The 17,199-nt window shown below is 39.7% G+C and overlaps 1 protein-coding gene across 3 annotated transcripts in view; it reads left to right on the forward strand.

Moving 5' to 3' along the window:
- LOC126092542 (transport and Golgi organization protein 1 homolog) overlaps positions 1-17,199 on the forward strand; it is a 158,229-nt gene that overhangs the window by 43,391 nt on the left and 97,639 nt on the right. For all 3 annotated transcript variants that reach the window (XR_007521353.1, XM_049908195.1, XM_049908196.1), the window contains exons 5-6: positions 8,134-8,256; positions 10,246-10,440. Coding sequence is in view for 2 of the 3 variants with exons in the window: in XM_049908195.1 (XP_049764152.1) it covers positions 8,134-8,256; positions 10,246-10,440 (318 nt within the window). In the remaining variant the exon portion in view is untranslated. The remainder of the gene's footprint in view (positions 1-8,133; positions 8,257-10,245; positions 10,441-17,199) is intronic.

Raw genomic sequence — 17,199 nt, forward strand, 5'->3', positions numbered from 1 at the left:
CATCCTACACAAAAACTTGATTTGATTACTTGCACAGTGTCTACATGAACAGTGTATGTAAAAAAAAAAAAAAAAAAAAAAAAAAATGATTTTTATTGAATGCCCGACCAAGTTGACATTTTTAAAAGGTTTCTGCTGTACTAATCTACACTGAAGTGCCAAAGAAACTGGTATAGGCATGCATATTCAAATGCAGAGATATATAAACAGGCAGAATGTGGTGCTGCCGTCAGCAACACCTATATAAGTGTCTGTTGCAGTTGTTAGATCGGTTACTGTTGCTACGATGGTAGGTTATTAAGATTTAAATGAGTTTGAATGTGGTGTTACAGTCGCCACACGAGCGATGGGGGACAGCATCTCCAAGGTAGTGATGAAGTGGAGATTTTCCCATACTACCATTTCATGAGTGTACCGTGAATATCAGGAATCCGCTAAAACATCGAATCTTAGACATTGCTGCGACTGGAAAAAGATCCTCCAAGAACAGGACCAACGACAACTGAAGAGAATCGTTCAACATGACAGAAGTGCAACCCTTCTGCAAATTGCTGCAGATTTCAATGCAGGGCCATCAACAAGTGTCATTGTGTGAACCATTCAATGAAACATCATTGATATGGCCTTTCGGAGCTGAAGGCCCACTTGTGTACCCTTGATGACCGCACGACACAAAGCTTGACGCCTCGCCTGGGCCTGTCAACACTGACATTGGGCTGTCGATGACTGGAAACATGTTGACTGGTCAGACAAGTCTCATTTCAAATTGTATCAAGTGGATGGACATGTATAGGTATGGAGACAACCTCATGAATCCATAGACCCTGCATGGCAACAGGGAACTGTTTAAGCTGGTGGAGGCTCTGTAATGGTGTGGGGCATGTGCAGTTGAAGTGATATGGGACCCCTGATACATCTAGATATGACTCTTGACAGGTGACACGTACGTACGCATCCTGTCTGATCACCTGCATTCATTCATGTCCGCTGTTAGTTCCGATGAACATGGGCAATTCCAGCAGGACAATGTGACACCCCCACATGTCCAGAAATGCTACAGAGTGGTTCCAGGAACACTTCTATGAGTTTAAACACTTCCACTGGCCATCAAACTCCCCAGACATGAAAATTATTGAGCATATGTGGGGTGCCTTGCAACTTGCTGTTCAGAAGAGATCTCCACCCCCTTGTACTCTTACCGATTTATGGATAGCCCTGCAGAATTCATAGCATTAGTTGTCTCCAGCACTGCTTCAGACAGTAGCAGAGTCCATGCCACGTCGTGTTGCTGCACTTCTGCTTTCTCGCGTGGGCCCTACACAATATTAGGCAGGTGTACCAGTTTCTTTGGCTCTTCAGTGTAATTGCACCTTTTTAAAATTCTGTTCGTCAAAAATGCTGAACCAAATGACAGTTTTATGCATCATTGCTAGGAACCTGAAAAATTTGCTTTTGCAAATAGAAGCAAATTTGCCTCAAAATTAGAAAACGCAAAATTACCTAATAAATGAGTTCCACAGCAAATTGTATCCAGATGAACAATTTTATCAAAGGTAGTTTCAAACAGCTGTATTTTCTGCATATAAATATTAAAAACATAACCAATTTTTGGTTACTTATATTGCACAACATCTGGCAAAGCTCTGTTTGCAAAGATAATGTATCTAAGAACAAGGTTGCAAAATAAAAAGGGCATGTATGCTTGACTGAAAAGACATCACTGTGCTTCTGTGCATACATTACACTCTGGTGCCAAATCATTTGTGTGCAGTTGAATGGTTTCTTTAAGATACAAGCTATGTATGACAATGTAGGACTCAACTATGGGACCTGGCACCTTGTGTGTTATGCAGACACTTTAATGAAACAATTTTATATGGCAGGTGTTTCGAATTAGGCTTGTGTAAGATACCACTAGAGATTGGGTCTGAACAATCTTGTTTATGACATTAACAACCTCAGGAAGCAGTTACTCGATAGCTATTACTGAATGCTTTCTGTAGTCAGCTCTGTTATCAGTTGTGTAATTTTTTTTTTTTTTTATGAAATGATTGATGACATTAATTCTGGTTCAAAATGGCGTTTGATTACAGCTCTCACAACACAAAAGGATCCCTATGGTCATGACCATTTTGCAGAAACACAAAACATTGGTGTAGTATGGCTATCTTCTACACTGCAAAAGGGAGGTGGGAGGAGGGGGGCGGGGGGCTGGTTTGCCCACACCACTCCTCAGATGGTGTTAAGTTCTCATTCATTTTTGTTCACAGCCAACTTCCATGTTATAGTTGCTGCACTATTGATTGTAAAACAACTCTAATAAACATATTTTGACCACACTGAAAGTCTTTCTGTAATGTGTGAGTAGAGTTATTTTCAGTTTCATTGCTATTCTAAGTACCTTGTCAGCTCTACATTTAGCGTTACTAGATATGGATTGTTTGTCTATGAATGCCCATGAAAAGGCTCTGCAATATACTAATCATACCTTACATGCCACAGATTCGAAATAATTATTCTACAGATTCTGTAATTATCAGTTGGGGTCAAAAAAGAAAAATAATGTGTAGAAACACCATAAATCAAAGAACAGCTCCATTCAGTGATGGAAAAACGCCGCTGCTTCTTAACAGAAACAATGATTAGTTGAAATCTTCCATAGAGTCAAAAAAAGAAAACAGGCAAAGGCAATTCCAGAAAATAAAGTTAAAGGTTTTGAAAAAGCAAACATTACTGTCAAAAAGCTCTTAGTATTTCTAAATTGTCACACCAAAATGACTGGTATCAAAGCAAGTGACCATGGGATAAAAAAGCAACCAAAATCACTGAACAGTGAACAGTGGAGAGGCCACTGGGTCTAATGTGATTGCAGTATGTTGCTACATAGAGTATGTGAAAGAATTTGCTTCTCTTCTAGCAGCAGTTTACTGTAGGTTGCAGGAGGATCAGTGTGTTCTTAGTGATTTGAATAAGGTGCAGGCCATTCCCGTTTCCAAGAAGGGTAATGAAACAGACACACAAAACTACATCTGTGACATCGGTAGACTTTTGAAACATTTTTGCTAATGTATTATGACGTTTCTGGACACCTAAAACCTACTTTGAAAAAATCAACATGGTTCTGAAAACAGTGATCGTGTAAAACCCACTCCCTGCGGTTCTTCCACAAGCTCCAGAAACCAGTAAATACTGCTGCCCAGGTTGATGCTATGTTACGTGACTTCTGGAAGGTATTCAATAGAGTTCAATACTGCTACCTAATCAATAAAATTAGAGGATATGGAATATCAAATCAGCTGTGTGGTTGAAGAATTTATCGCAAATGGAACACGGCATTCTCAGTGGAGGGATATCTTCATATGTGAAGATAACTGAGAGCATACTGCAAGAGATTGTTGCAGTGCCATTATTTTTCACAATATATATTGTGTATAAATGATCTAATGAGTCATGTTGGACGTTCTAGAAGCTTTTCGAGGATGGCGCTGTTTTATATAGGGAAATCACAGTGCTATAAAATTACACCAAAATGCACAAAAAACTGCAGAGGATCATCACGTGGTGCAGGGATTGGAAGTTAACCCTCAACATAAAGAAATGTGATATATTGCTCATAAACAAGCAGAAAGACCTAGTATTGTATGATTACATGATTGTAGAACAGTTACTGGAAGCAGTCACACCCATAAAATATTGGAATATGTGTACAGAGCAATTTAAAGTGGAATGACAACATAATAGCAATGCTCTGTAAGGCAAATGCCAGACTGAGATTAATTGAAAGAATTTTCAGGAATTGTTGTCCATTCGAAGAGGAGGTAGCTTACAAAACCCTCATTTGAACAGAAACTGAATATTGCTCTTCAGTGTGGTATCCATACTGGTAGGATTGACAGAGGGAAGAGAGAAGATCCAAAGAAGAGTAGTGTGTTTTGTCACAAGTTAATTTACTAAGTGTCACAGGAATGTTCAGTCAACACTTGTGGCAGATGCTGTAAGAGAGGGATTCTGCATCACAGTGGGGTTTACTTTTCTAGAAGGATCTACCAATATATATTGTATTCTTATATGTATGTCCTGAGAGAACACCTTGAATGTCAAGTTGAAGATATTAGAGATTAGCATTACTCTTCTCAGTGTCCGCTCTTCTTTCTTGTGTTTATTCACCACCTTCCAAACAGCATCTACTTCCGAGCCTGACTGTATCAACGACTGTCTGCGCTGAACACAGACTTCATGACTGTGTGGATTATTGATACAGCATCTAATTGTGCATATTTTTATGTATCTGTGCATATTTTTGCATATCTGTGTGTGTTTTTGCATGTCTTTATGTATTTTTTACGCATCTCTATGCATCTTTTTGCTTATCCAGCTCCTCTCTGAATCAACAACACCTATTTTGCACATTTGTGCATCATTCCCCTTTCTTTTGCGTCATTCCCATTTCCTTTGCACCATTCCTGCCACAGTAGACCCTTGCTCTATCTTTCTCCACCAGTTTAGAAAAGTATCCCATTCCCTTATGAAAACCATTCCCACATCCTCTTTCTCAAATACTGTCCAAACGATGCAATCCCCTAAACTACGTAACTGTAAGGATTCCTTTCTCTGGATCCCACACTTCCTTTCACAATGACTTACAATTTTTTTAGATTCCGCCAGTCCCTGGCCCTCACAAACCTGGTATTGCAAACACACATCTCCATGTGGCACAGTCAAACCAGGGCCACCTCTGCTGCTCCTTCCAGAAGATGCTGCTACTCTCCAATCCGTACTCCTTGTGCCACATCTCTGAAATTGAATCCCTTGCTCTCCAGCACCTGGATGAGCATTCCAGATAACATCTCCATCCTGCTGATGTTCTACCTCTTCAACCTGCCACATCCCCCCAAACTCCCTACCAACTGTCCACCAAATCCAGAGCCAAAATATTCCCATAACACTGTTGTTAACCTTTCCACCAAAACCCTCAGCTCCACAGAAGTTTCTGTCCTCACCTTTAGCCATACACCCAAATTTAACCATGCTGGACTTCTCAAAGACCTACTTTCCTTCTCCCAATCACTGCAATGGAAGCACTTCTTTGCTACCAGTCCTTCCAACCAAAACCAACCTAATTCCAACATTTGAATTCTGCCTCTTCCAGTTTGTACCACCATCCAACCCTGATCCTCCTCCCCACCTAACCACAAACTAGTCACCTTCCAGGAATTTCTTACCTCCAACTTAGGTTCACCATCCTTCTTCATGTCTTTTCCTCGAACACCAACCATTCAGAAGAAGAAAGAACAACCAGGCACAGCCTCAAAACAAATCCTGACCTAATCATCCTACCTGCAGACAAAGATTCCACCACTGTTATGAATTGCAGTGACTACCTGGCAGAAGGCCTGTGCCAATTGTCTGACTCCTCCACCTATAAACTTTGCCAGAGTGATCCCATCCCGGAAGTCCAACACAAACTCCAGTCCCTGCTTAAAGCCTTTGGCTGTTTCCAGAACATCTCCCCTGAATCCATTTCACTCCTCACCCCTATGACACCATGCACACCCACCTTCTACGTGCTCAGCAAAACCCACAAACCCAAAAATTCTAGATGCCCTATTGTGGTTGGTTATTGTGCCCCCACTGAAAGAATTTCCCATGTCAAAGACACCAACCACTTCCTTCACTGACTCTCTACCATTCCCATCCCTTTACCTCCTGGGTCACTACTCATCACTGTTAATGCCACCTCCCTATACACCAACTTCCCTCATGCCCGTGGTTTGACTGCCATTTAACACTACCTTTCCCAACGTCCTTAAGACTCCAAACCCACTACCTCATTCCTCACACACCTAATCAATTTTATCTTAATTCACTCCTACTTCTCATTTGAAGGGGAGGTATATAAATAAATCTGTGGCACAGCCATGGGCACCCTTCTATGCCAACCTTTTTATGGCCCATTTAGAGGAGATCTTTCTAGACCCCCGGAACAATAAATAATCTGGTTCAGGTTCATTGATGATATCTTCACGATCTGGACCCAGAGCCAATACACTGTATTTTCGGTCATTCATAACCTCAACATCTTCTCTCCCATCTGCTTCAGGTGGTCCTCCTCAACCCAGCGTGCCACATTTCTAGATGTTGACCTCCTCCTCGTCCCTGATGGCTCCATCTGCACGTCTGTGCATATTAAATCCACCAACCACCAACAGCACATGCATTTTGCTAGCTGTCATCCCTTTCACACGAAAAGCCTGACTACCCAGGGATAGCTTATCTGCAGTGACAAAAATTACCTTGCTCAGTGTGTTGTGGGTCTTACCCAGGCCTTCACAGACAGGCCCTGTCCCCCAGACCTAGTCCACAAACAGATCTCCTCTGCAGTTTGCCCTCACAACCGCAATCATCCTGCCACCCCCAAAAACCAGGCACAAAAGAGTGTCCCCTTTGTCACCCAGTACCACCACGGACTGGAACAATTGAACCACATCCTTCACCAGGGCTTTAATTACCTATCATCGTGCCCTGAAATGAGGGACATCCTGCCCAAGATACTTCCCATCCCTCCTAAAGTGGAGTTCCATCACCTATCCAACCACCACAACATCCTTGTCCATCCCTGTACCACTCACAATCCCAACCCCTTGCCGTAAGAATAACATCGCTGTGGAAGACCCAGATGCAAAACGTGCCCAATCCACCCACACAGCACTTCCTATTCCAGTCCTGTCACAAGTTTATCGTACCCATCAGGAGCTAGGCCACCTGTGAAAGCAGCCATGTCATTTACTAGCTGTGCTGCAGTCACTCCACCGCTTTTTGTATTGGTCTGGCTACCAACCAGTTATCCCCAAGGATTAACAGCTACCGCCAAACTGTGGCCAAGAGCAAAGTAGTCCACCCTGTGGCACAACATGCAGCTGAACATAACACACTTGATTTCAGTGGATGCTTCACTACCTGAGCCATCTGGATCCTTCCCTCCACCAGCAGCTTTTCTGAACTATGCAGATGGGAGTTATCCTTACAACACATTCTCCGCTCTCATAATTATCCGGCCTTAACCTATGGTCATATACTGTCCCCACACCCTCCACCCAAGTTTCCACCCCCTTTGTCCTATCATCTCCTTCCCATTCTCTTCTCCCATCCTGTTTATTTGCAGCCCTCTGCCAACACATCCGCCTGTCTTTCCCCACTCCTCTCCTTTTTTGGTTCCCTTTTTCTCTACCTTCTGCCTCACAATCTCCTGACCTCTGGTCCCTGCACACTTCACCAGAGAGTATTCGTCTCTCACTCCACCCATACACTACTATCCTCCCCCTTCCTCAGCCCCTCCTGATTGCTGCTTGCATCCCACGTGATGTTGCATTCGGGCCTGAGATGCTGGAGTTGACAGTCGTGTGCGTGAGGTGTGCTTGCTTGTGTGTGTGTGTGTGTGTGTGTGTGTGTGTGTGTGTGTGTGTTTACTGATGTTGCCAAAAGCTATATTTGAGTATCTTTTAATTGTGCCTATCTGCAGCTTGTCTTTACGGTAAGTAGCAGTCTATCTTTTCAGACATCACACTAGGGATCACATGACCAGCAGTCATTCTTTCTGCAAACCATTCACAACTGGAACAGAAAAGTGGGAGTGGCAGTGGGACACAAAACACCCTTCGCCAGACTCTGTAAGGTGGCTTACAGAATATAGATGTAGATTATGGGGAATAAAAAATATTTGTTCTCTTTTGTTAGTATTTTATCTCCAATCACCACACACACACACACACACACACACACACACACACACACACACACACACACTTGTCCCCTTCACCTACTTAATCAGTAACATAAGCCATTGTTCAGACATATCAAAGATATGTATATTTATTGTGAAGCATAACCTTGCTGAATAAAGTGTATGTAAAGGAGCAGTCTTCTGACTAAAATTACAGCAAATAAGAACAGAAAATTTTTTTACTTATCAAAGCAGACTTGTTTAAACAGGCATTGTTCATGTCATTATGGGGTAGGGGAAGCAGACACGAAAAGACTAGTGTGTCCAACACTTTCTTTATGTACTTTTAATTTTAATGCTGTTAGTTGCAGGTAGCAGTTATTAATTTAATCCTGGATTTTTTTATGTTGCAGCACAATAGTGATGGGACTGGAAAGCTTTATGATGCGTTATCAGATAATGCTTTATATATGATGATAACAGCAGCTGTCACTGGTTGTGTTTTGGCTTTCACTGTTATGGTATCACATTTTTTGGTAAGAATCATTGTTCTTAAGCAAATAACAGTACACAAAGATATTATTCAACTTGAAATATTGCTTTTTAATAGTTGATGTAGTCTGACACTAATGAATAAAAACAATAAACTTCTGAAACACAAGTGTTGATTGGTTTTCAGAAAAAGAGAAATCAACCATATGTCATGAAAATGGTTAACCATTGCAAAATTCTGGAAGATAATTAAGCCACTGTAATTTCCACAAAGCAAATAATTAATTTCATAAAGATATATTCCCTACTGCCTTCCAGATACGCGGAACAGCAGTGTTTTTCTTTTTTGTCTGATTTTCTCAATGCAGTTCTTGTGTAACATATTTGTAGGTTGCTTTCTTGGTTTATCAGGACGACTAGTGGTTACTAGTTCAGTACAGATTCAGTGAGAACTTCCTTGTCAGCATTGAATGTACTTAGAAGCAATAATCCATCATTTCAGTTCATTCTTCTTGTGTTTTCATCCTGTCATTTTACACACACCAATTATCCTAATTTCTGTTGACTTATCTGATCCTTCTGGTCCTGTTTACATCTGTATTCATGTAAAAGCAACCAGTGCCACCTTCTTTTGATAGTTATTCTGCGCTAACTCTGCCTCATGTTCTGTGTCTCTGTTCTTCAACTTTAATCTAACTGTTTTAGGCTTGTATTCTATGAGAGCTTTCTGTTGTTCATAGAAATATGGATAGGTTGTCGAATCAATGTTATCTGACTCACTATTCTGCGTGACTTCCAATTGTCCTGTGGTGCCTTCTTTGTATCAAACTATTTTCTGTATTTAAATTTCTCTTTATGTAGTCTTTTAGTGGCTTGCCTTTTTTTCTTTCTTTCTTTCTAGTTTATATATATTTTCTTCATCTCCTTCACTCTCGTTGTTAAGGACCCTGTTCTGAATGCTGTAGAAACTGTGTACTATCATTAGCATTGCTATGAGGATTTTTCTGCTGGTTAATAAATTCATGTAGTCTACCCTTTCAGATAAGGTTTATCTATTTACAACTTAATTTAGATTCTAAAAGTGTGTACCTTTAACATTGAAAGCTGACAGCAAATTCTGTTGTATGCAGAAACATTTTTAGAACACGATTTGTCTTACCAGTATCTGAAAAGAAAGATAGGTGAACAAAGAAAAATACAGAAGATACAAAAGACCATAAGTCATAAGTAGAGGTGTCTGTGTGGATTAGAAAAATGCTATCCATGTCCTCAAGTTCCATATCTGCATCCACGAGCTTTTGATCCACATTCGCATCCACATCTTATGGATATTAAATTTTGTAAATAATTTTAACATGTTCAGTGCACCACAGCCCTGACACCATTCTAGTGCCCGGTCTGAATTTTCGTCAGCTGAAGTGTGCATGCACCTTTGCAGCTGCTTTGTTCCAAATTAGTGGTGGAAATATTTCATTGTCAGTCACATCAAATTTAAACTCATTTCTTTCTGCATCTAATGAGAAGAACCATTTGTTTGAAATCCCCTATACAGTGATGAAGCTTAAGATCCCAGGTATCACACCTTTCAACCATTCACCCTGATGTGCCTTCATTTGCGTGATAAAAAAAAAATTCCTATGACAGTTGTTTCTTGTAACTGAATTGGCTTTTTAATTTGTATATAAAAAGCTGTATTTTTTGAGGAGGCCAGTTCTTTGTTATGGTTAATATTTTTTCTTCGTACTGCAGTCAGCATTTTCAAAATGAGTATGAAATTCTTTTATCAGCACTTGTGTGGCTAAATGATAATACTTTTTTTCCAAAATACATGTGTTTGAAAAAGTAATTGATTTTTATACAAAAATATATACTATTGGTATCCATTATTGTGTGTTTCTATATTTAGATGTATTTGTTGTACTTGTCAATTGCAGTTTGATATTTCATCAATTATGCATCACTTATTCTGTTTAAAAACAGAAAATTTCACATTATTTTTTTTTATTTTTTTTTTTTTTTTTTTTTTATTTCAGCAAAAGCCACGGTACATTTCATTAACATCAAATATTTTTAAATTAGAAAAGCAGTTACTGTGCTTAAAAACAGAAAATTCCACTTTGAAAGAAGAACTGCAGAAGAAAGAAGAGGAACTCAGTTCTATACAGACATCCTCATTTGATTCTGATAAAGTGGTCATGCTGTTAAAATCAGAATTGGAGGCATCACAGGTAATATATACAAGCACACATTCATTTCATTCTTAAACACTTTGTATGCAGTTTGTTGCTATTATTCATAGCATGCAGTTTGTTGCTATTATTCATAGCATGAATACCGTGGTAACACTGGTGACATAGTGTCAGAATTATCTACCAATATGTACAGCACTGCAGACAAAGAAATTTTGTAATTTCTTGTTGTCTTATGAAGTATTTGAGCCACTGCACTGAAATTAAGGATTTTGATAAACAGTCAGTTTTCTTCTTTAAAAAAGCTGGTGATTTGACAATCTTGAAATTACCTGGGACATACCCTATTGCGCTTCCATTAAAAGTAGTACAGATTATAATCGGGGAGTATAAACACCCAAACGGGAGCTCATGTAGTTAGTCCTTGAAATTGAAAACCCAGGTATTTAGCCCACCAGATTAAGCCTAATCTAGTTTTGATAGAACTATATTAATACTTGAACATGTTTACAGTTATAAAATGTGAGACGGGCTCCTACAAAAAAGTTTCTCCTTCCTACACAACCAAGATTTTCAAGCATTTTTAGTATACTAAAATCTATTAAGTGATTCAGAAACGATATCTTCTTTTCAGAACAGCAGTAACTCATCAAATAACTATCTTATTGAAGAATAAGAAACTTGAAAACTACACTGGTAAAATTGAGCTACATTCAACGCTTGATTTCAGCGTAAGTGTTGTGATGGGTTGTAATATAATAGATATAGAGCCAGCACACCTGCATAATGATGAAAACTTAAATGACTCACAAAAGTGTGGTATTTAAAATAAAAAGACTGATCCCAAGCTGCAAAGACTGATAATACTGTGTTACTTTACAATAGGCCTATGTTACATGAGTTTTATAAGGCAGATAGTATTCAATATTAAGGTTGAGCTGCTGCCAGGCAAAGACTGCTAAACAAGTAAGCTTTAGCCCAAAAGTCCTTCTACTGAATTACACACACACACACACACACACACACACACACACACACACACACTCATGCAAACACGACTAATGCCACTGGATGCCGAGGCCAGACTTAGAGTATGTGCTCGGCAACTAGAGGCAGCGGTCGTGTGTGTGTGTGTGTGTGTGTGTGTGTGTGTGTGTTTTAACTAATTCAGAAGACGGCCTTTTGGCTGAAAGCTTACTTGTATAGCAGTCTTTTTGTTGTACCTGTGTGTGACTCAGCATCTCCACTATATAGTGAGAGCAATGTATCCTTTTCATAATATTATCATTATGATGCCCTGGACTTTCCATTGGCAGATATTATTCTCCTTGAAGTATAGCCATTTATTTTAAGTACATTCTGACATTTCCATTGCCTTAAATTCATCCATAGTAACATGGCATGTAAAGGCAGTACTATCTTTGGAAGATAAGAGAAGGCAGTCTAGGCGAGATATTTTCCCTGCAGTCATGACTTAATTGCTCAGGTAATGGTCCAGTTTGAAGTCATAGAACCCCAGAATTCCCTTTGGAACAAAAATACAAGATATTAAAGTAGCAAAACTCACATTGTATACTAAAAACAATAAGTTTTTCAGAACAGTGCAGCAACTTAACTTGAGCATATCATTTCCCTCGTTTTCATCAAACTGGTTAGCTATGAGGAACATTGGTTCAATGTGAACAAAAAATTCCTTTGATAATTGTGAGTCAGAAGGATATCAAACAACTGTAGAAGTAAACTGTAGTCAAATGGCCACACTAGTGAGAAGTCAGCGCAGTCGGTAATTTTTCCTTTACTTAAACACTCTGTATTCTTCATTCAGTACAGGAAACACACCTTGCAGAAAGAATTATTCAAAATCGTAAGGAGTTATCTTGGATATCCTAAACATTCAAGATCAAAGCAAGAAGAGGTCTTTCTGTTTGATAGCCAGCTGTATTGGAACTGAGGGTTGTGTTTACAACAACCAAAGAAGCTTGTGCAGATAAGCAGTGTACAAACAGTCATATCCCTATGTACATTACCGTTACATTGAAAACTAATGAATATTGGAGGGGAAAAGTTATTATAAGTGACTAAATGCAATCAATAAAGCAAACCATTTAATTATAATGCATGTCTTCCTAACAAAAATATGGAAAGTAGCAATTAGTACTAGATTCAAAATTTGCTATCAGCCTGTCTTTGGCTCATGTTTCAAGTATCAGATTATAGTTTAAAGTAAAACGACTAAAAATTGTCATTATAAAATGGATAAGTATAGTTATGCTGCTTACAGCACTCATAACAAACAATAAATAAAAAAGCCACATAAATTTGCACAAAACCAAAGTTAAGATAGCTTAACCCAGAAGCGGTTGACATCCATTATGTTAGGAGTTGCAGACATGAGGTTCTCAAAGCTGAGAGTCAGGGCGTGAATACACATGTTGAATTGTCTGGATTGCATCACAAGTTAGGCAGTGCTGGATATCCTCTTTTTAAGATATTTTAAATTGGATTTGGTGTTCATAGTCTTTGGTTGCTCTGAGAGAACTATTTCTTGATTTTAGCTCTTCAGTAGCTATTTCAATGTCATATAATTGGTTATGTTCAGATATGGAGCATTTCAGTATCTTTTTTGAGGCAGGTGGCTCCTTTCAAATTATTGTTGGAAGAATTCTAGGCAGGCGGTAGATATTATTTGTGGGAGGCAGTTTCTGACAGCTGGCTACAAGTCTCAAGTTTGAGTACAACACTGACTTGCTTAGCTTGGGCAGATTTCTGACTGACGGGAGACTTACTCACTAGCAGAATAGCGAACTGCCAGTGCTGTTGCTTTTACGACTTACAGTTTACTACCGCAGGTTTGCAGAGTAATTTGTTTCTACGCTGATTTTCACTTTGGTGTTTGTACAGTGCTTCTTTGTGGTGGAACATGTTACAAGAACCTTAGAGAGGTTTGAACAATACTATTGCCCTATAATTCACAGCTATCTTTGCACGTGAGAGGACTACATACTTATCAAATGTATGCCCCATTGTACATTATATTTTAATGTAGAGTGTCTTCTTTGCTGATACTAGGATGGACAGCTACCAGAGTTTCAGGAGATCTGCTATAAATTTTAGCTGTCAGCAATACAAATGTTTTTACATTCTGAAAATTGTGCATCAAGTCATACCATATCCTTGAAATTTATTTAGTTACTATATATTTTGTGTGTTAGGCATGTATGTTTCCATACGCAGACAAATATCAAGCTTCTTTTTCTTGTCCCTTTGTCTTGCATTGGTGCAGGTTCAGCATGGGTATGGACAGATTTTGCATGGTTAATTTAAGGGGTGGTCGGATCCTTTCCTGTCAGTGCATTTTTACCCCTGGGACAGAATGTGTGTACGCCAAGTGCCTGCAAGTAGTACAATTCATATGAAAGTGAGTGACAGTTTTCTAAATGTTTGCAAATCATGTGACAAAGGCGGGACTTGGGCACTAGCCCAGTATTCACCTAGTCGGATGTAGGAAACTGCCTAACAACCACATCAAGGCTGGCTGGTGCACCAACCCTTATCATTAATCTAACGGTCAGATTCAGTCCATGCTCAGCCCACCTCCCTGCCATGGAAGCAGCTCTTTAACCACACAGCTATCCAGGCAGGTGCAAACAAATAGTACAGTGACATTTACGTTAGGTAGATTTTAGTAGTAATAAATATATTGTGAAATTTTGAAATCTTAAGTCTGCCACAAAAGTAATACGCAAACTTTTATTCCTTATAATCGTATTCTGGGAAACTTACTTTCATATTGGACTCTGTGCAATTACTTTTCTTTATTTTACTTTTTAATTCCCAACAGAATGGTTACATTTAAAACGTTAGCTACTTTTCACCATCTCTAACAGCCTGCGTGATTAAGGCCTTCTGTTTTTGTGTATACCCAGAGCTTGATTTATAAGAAAGAGGTTCTGATACTGTGACTGTCTGGGGGGTGGGTTAGATTGAGACTTAATAAAAGGTTATTTTAACTCCTTCATCTTCTTTCTGAGCATTTCAAAAGTGTGAATACAGCATAAGAAGAAATAAAACTTCCATGTGCACCAACAATCTTTTATCATATGTTTTATTAATTAAGTGAAATAATATTTCTCAGATAACCATTATTTACAAAACAGAAATTATAGTAGGGTGAACACCCACAAATCTAAACTATTAAGATGTTCTAAAATGAAAACAAAACTTAAATGTTTGTACCTACATTTATAAAACTGTTCAAAGTTTTTAAAGATTTTCATTGCACATCCCTCCTCCCCCCTCCCCCCTCCCCCCTCCCATGCTGGGGATGCCTATAATGGAGTGTCACCCAAGAACAGCCAAGATTCCGTCTACTGTGAAGGGTCAGAACGAGTTGGCAGTGGACGATTCCAATTCAGAAAGAGTACTGAGGAAACAGTTTTTATTAACAGAGAGGCTCTACCATCAGTAATGATCAGATTCATTTGGGAAAACCCTCTGTTAGACTCACTAGATGGCTCTGCAATTGTCTTGATGATAGTTGTCAACAGGAGAAAATTCATGAGATACTTCGTTTTGTTTTCACAATTCCATCAAAGATCTCACAATAGTCAAAAACATACAAAATGCTTCAATTGTATCGTGTTTGTTCAGCTCAAAGCAAACTGCAACTGACTCAACCTCTTTTTCCCCAAAAGTAATCTTTAATGTCTTTATGCCAAGTGCTTGTGTCAACTATACAGGCTGAATCGACCAAAGCTGCATGTTGCCCGCTCAGCGTTCTCTTTTCTGTTGCTTGTAAAAGGTTCTCATAAAAGTCTTCAGGATTAATAGGCAGTTTAAGCTTATCCATTATACACATTTTAGAACCCGTGACTATTAATTCAATGTAAACACATAAAACGGCAACCACTCACTTTTTTGAATAGTTATTTATTATTCCATGAATCAGTTTTCGCACCTTTTCAGTTTCATATTCAAATGATTTTCTGGACGTTACAAAACTATTTCTAGCATAATGCTGGGTGCCGGTTCACTGACAAGAAGTGGAACATGCTTTAATGTATTGTTTATCTGTTGATATGGATACAAAATTCAGTTTTGTACTAACTGCAACAGTGTGGGCAGGTTTTTTTCTGTTAGTGTCCATCTGTCTGCTTCCATTTTGATGACCAGTTGTTACATCACTTCACATGCTTTTGTACAATCTCTATTCATTTACATTGTGACAGTGAAACTTTGCCAGCATCCAGCATGTGCTATACAACTGTTTCATGTAGCAAAGATCTTGACAAAAAGATAGTTCTACATTGTTCAGAGATGTAATTTGTATATTAACGTATAATATAGTCAATTAATGAGCAAATATTTTAATCAAGATTGGCATTAACATGAATGCCCAGGAATAAAGTAACACAGAGTTACGTTATTTGCAATGAGATACAGCTGTTTGTACACACATCGAAAAAAAAAAAGTTTTGCATCACCCGGGTTCCCAGAACTCCTGAAGATAGACATTGACTGTGGATATTGTATCACAGACACAGTCCCTTTGACTGTTCAGAGATGTCACTAAACCCACCCAAAAATGTAAACAACCATGCATGAGCAGCGCCTGTTAAGACGAAGGGAGTTTGACAGCCGATCAGTTCCAGTCATTCCACCAGGAAGGGGGAAGGTGGTACACAGCTCATGTTGCCTATAATTCAACCATGCCTAGACGGTCAGTACCGTGGTTCGATTGCGTCCGCATTGTTACTTTGTGCCATGAAGGGCTCTCAACAAGAGAAATGTCCAGGTGTCTCAGAGTGAACCAAAGTGATGTTGTTCTGACATGGAGGAGAAACAGAGAGACAGGACCTGCCGATGACACGCCTCGCTCAGGCTGCCCAAGGGCTACTACTGCAATGGATGATTGCAGATTATGGCTCTGAGGAACCCTGACAGCAGTGCCACCATTTTGAATAATGCTTTTCGTGCAGCCACAGGATGTTCTGTTACGACTCAAACTGTGTGCAATAGGCTGCATGATGTGTAATTTGACTCCCGACGTCCTTGGCGAGGTCCATCTTTGCAATCACAACACCATGCAGCACGGTATAGATGGACCCAACAACATGCCGAATGGACCGCTCAGAATTGGCATCATGTTCTCTTCACCGATGAGTTTCGCCAATGCCTTCAACCAGACAATCATCCAAGACGTGTTTGGAGGCAACCAGGTCAGTCTGAACACCTTAGACACACTATCCAGTGAGTGCAGAAATGTGGAGGTTACCTGCTGTTTTGGGGTGGCATTATGTGTGGCCGACGTACGCCGCAGGTGGTCGTGGACGGCGCTGTAACAGCTGTATGATACATGAGTGCTATCCTCCAACCGATAGTGCAACAATATCGGCAGCATATTGGCGAGTCATTCGTCGTCATGGACAACAATTTGCTCCCCCATCATGCACATCTTGTGAATGACTTCCTTCAGAATAACGCCATTGCTCAACTAGAGTGGTCAGTATGTTCTCCAGACATGAACTTTATTGAACATGCCTGCAGTAGATTGAAAAGGGCTGTTTATGGGCAACGTGACCCACAAACCACTCTGAGGGATCTATGCCGAATCACCGTTGAGGAGTGGGACAATCTGGACCAACAGTGACCTTGATGAACTTGTGGATAGTATGCCACGAAGAAAACATGCATGCATGCATCAATGTAAGAGGACGTGATGCTGGGTATTAGAGGTACCGGTGTGTACGGCAGTCTGGGCCACCACCTCTGATGGTCTCGCTGTATGGTGTTGCAACA

Source organism: Schistocerca cancellata, chromosome 7 (assembly GCF_023864275.1).
Source record: "Schistocerca cancellata isolate TAMUIC-IGC-003103 chromosome 7, iqSchCanc2.1, whole genome shotgun sequence".
In the NCBI taxonomy this organism is placed as follows: domain Eukaryota; kingdom Metazoa; phylum Arthropoda; class Insecta; order Orthoptera; family Acrididae; genus Schistocerca; species Schistocerca cancellata.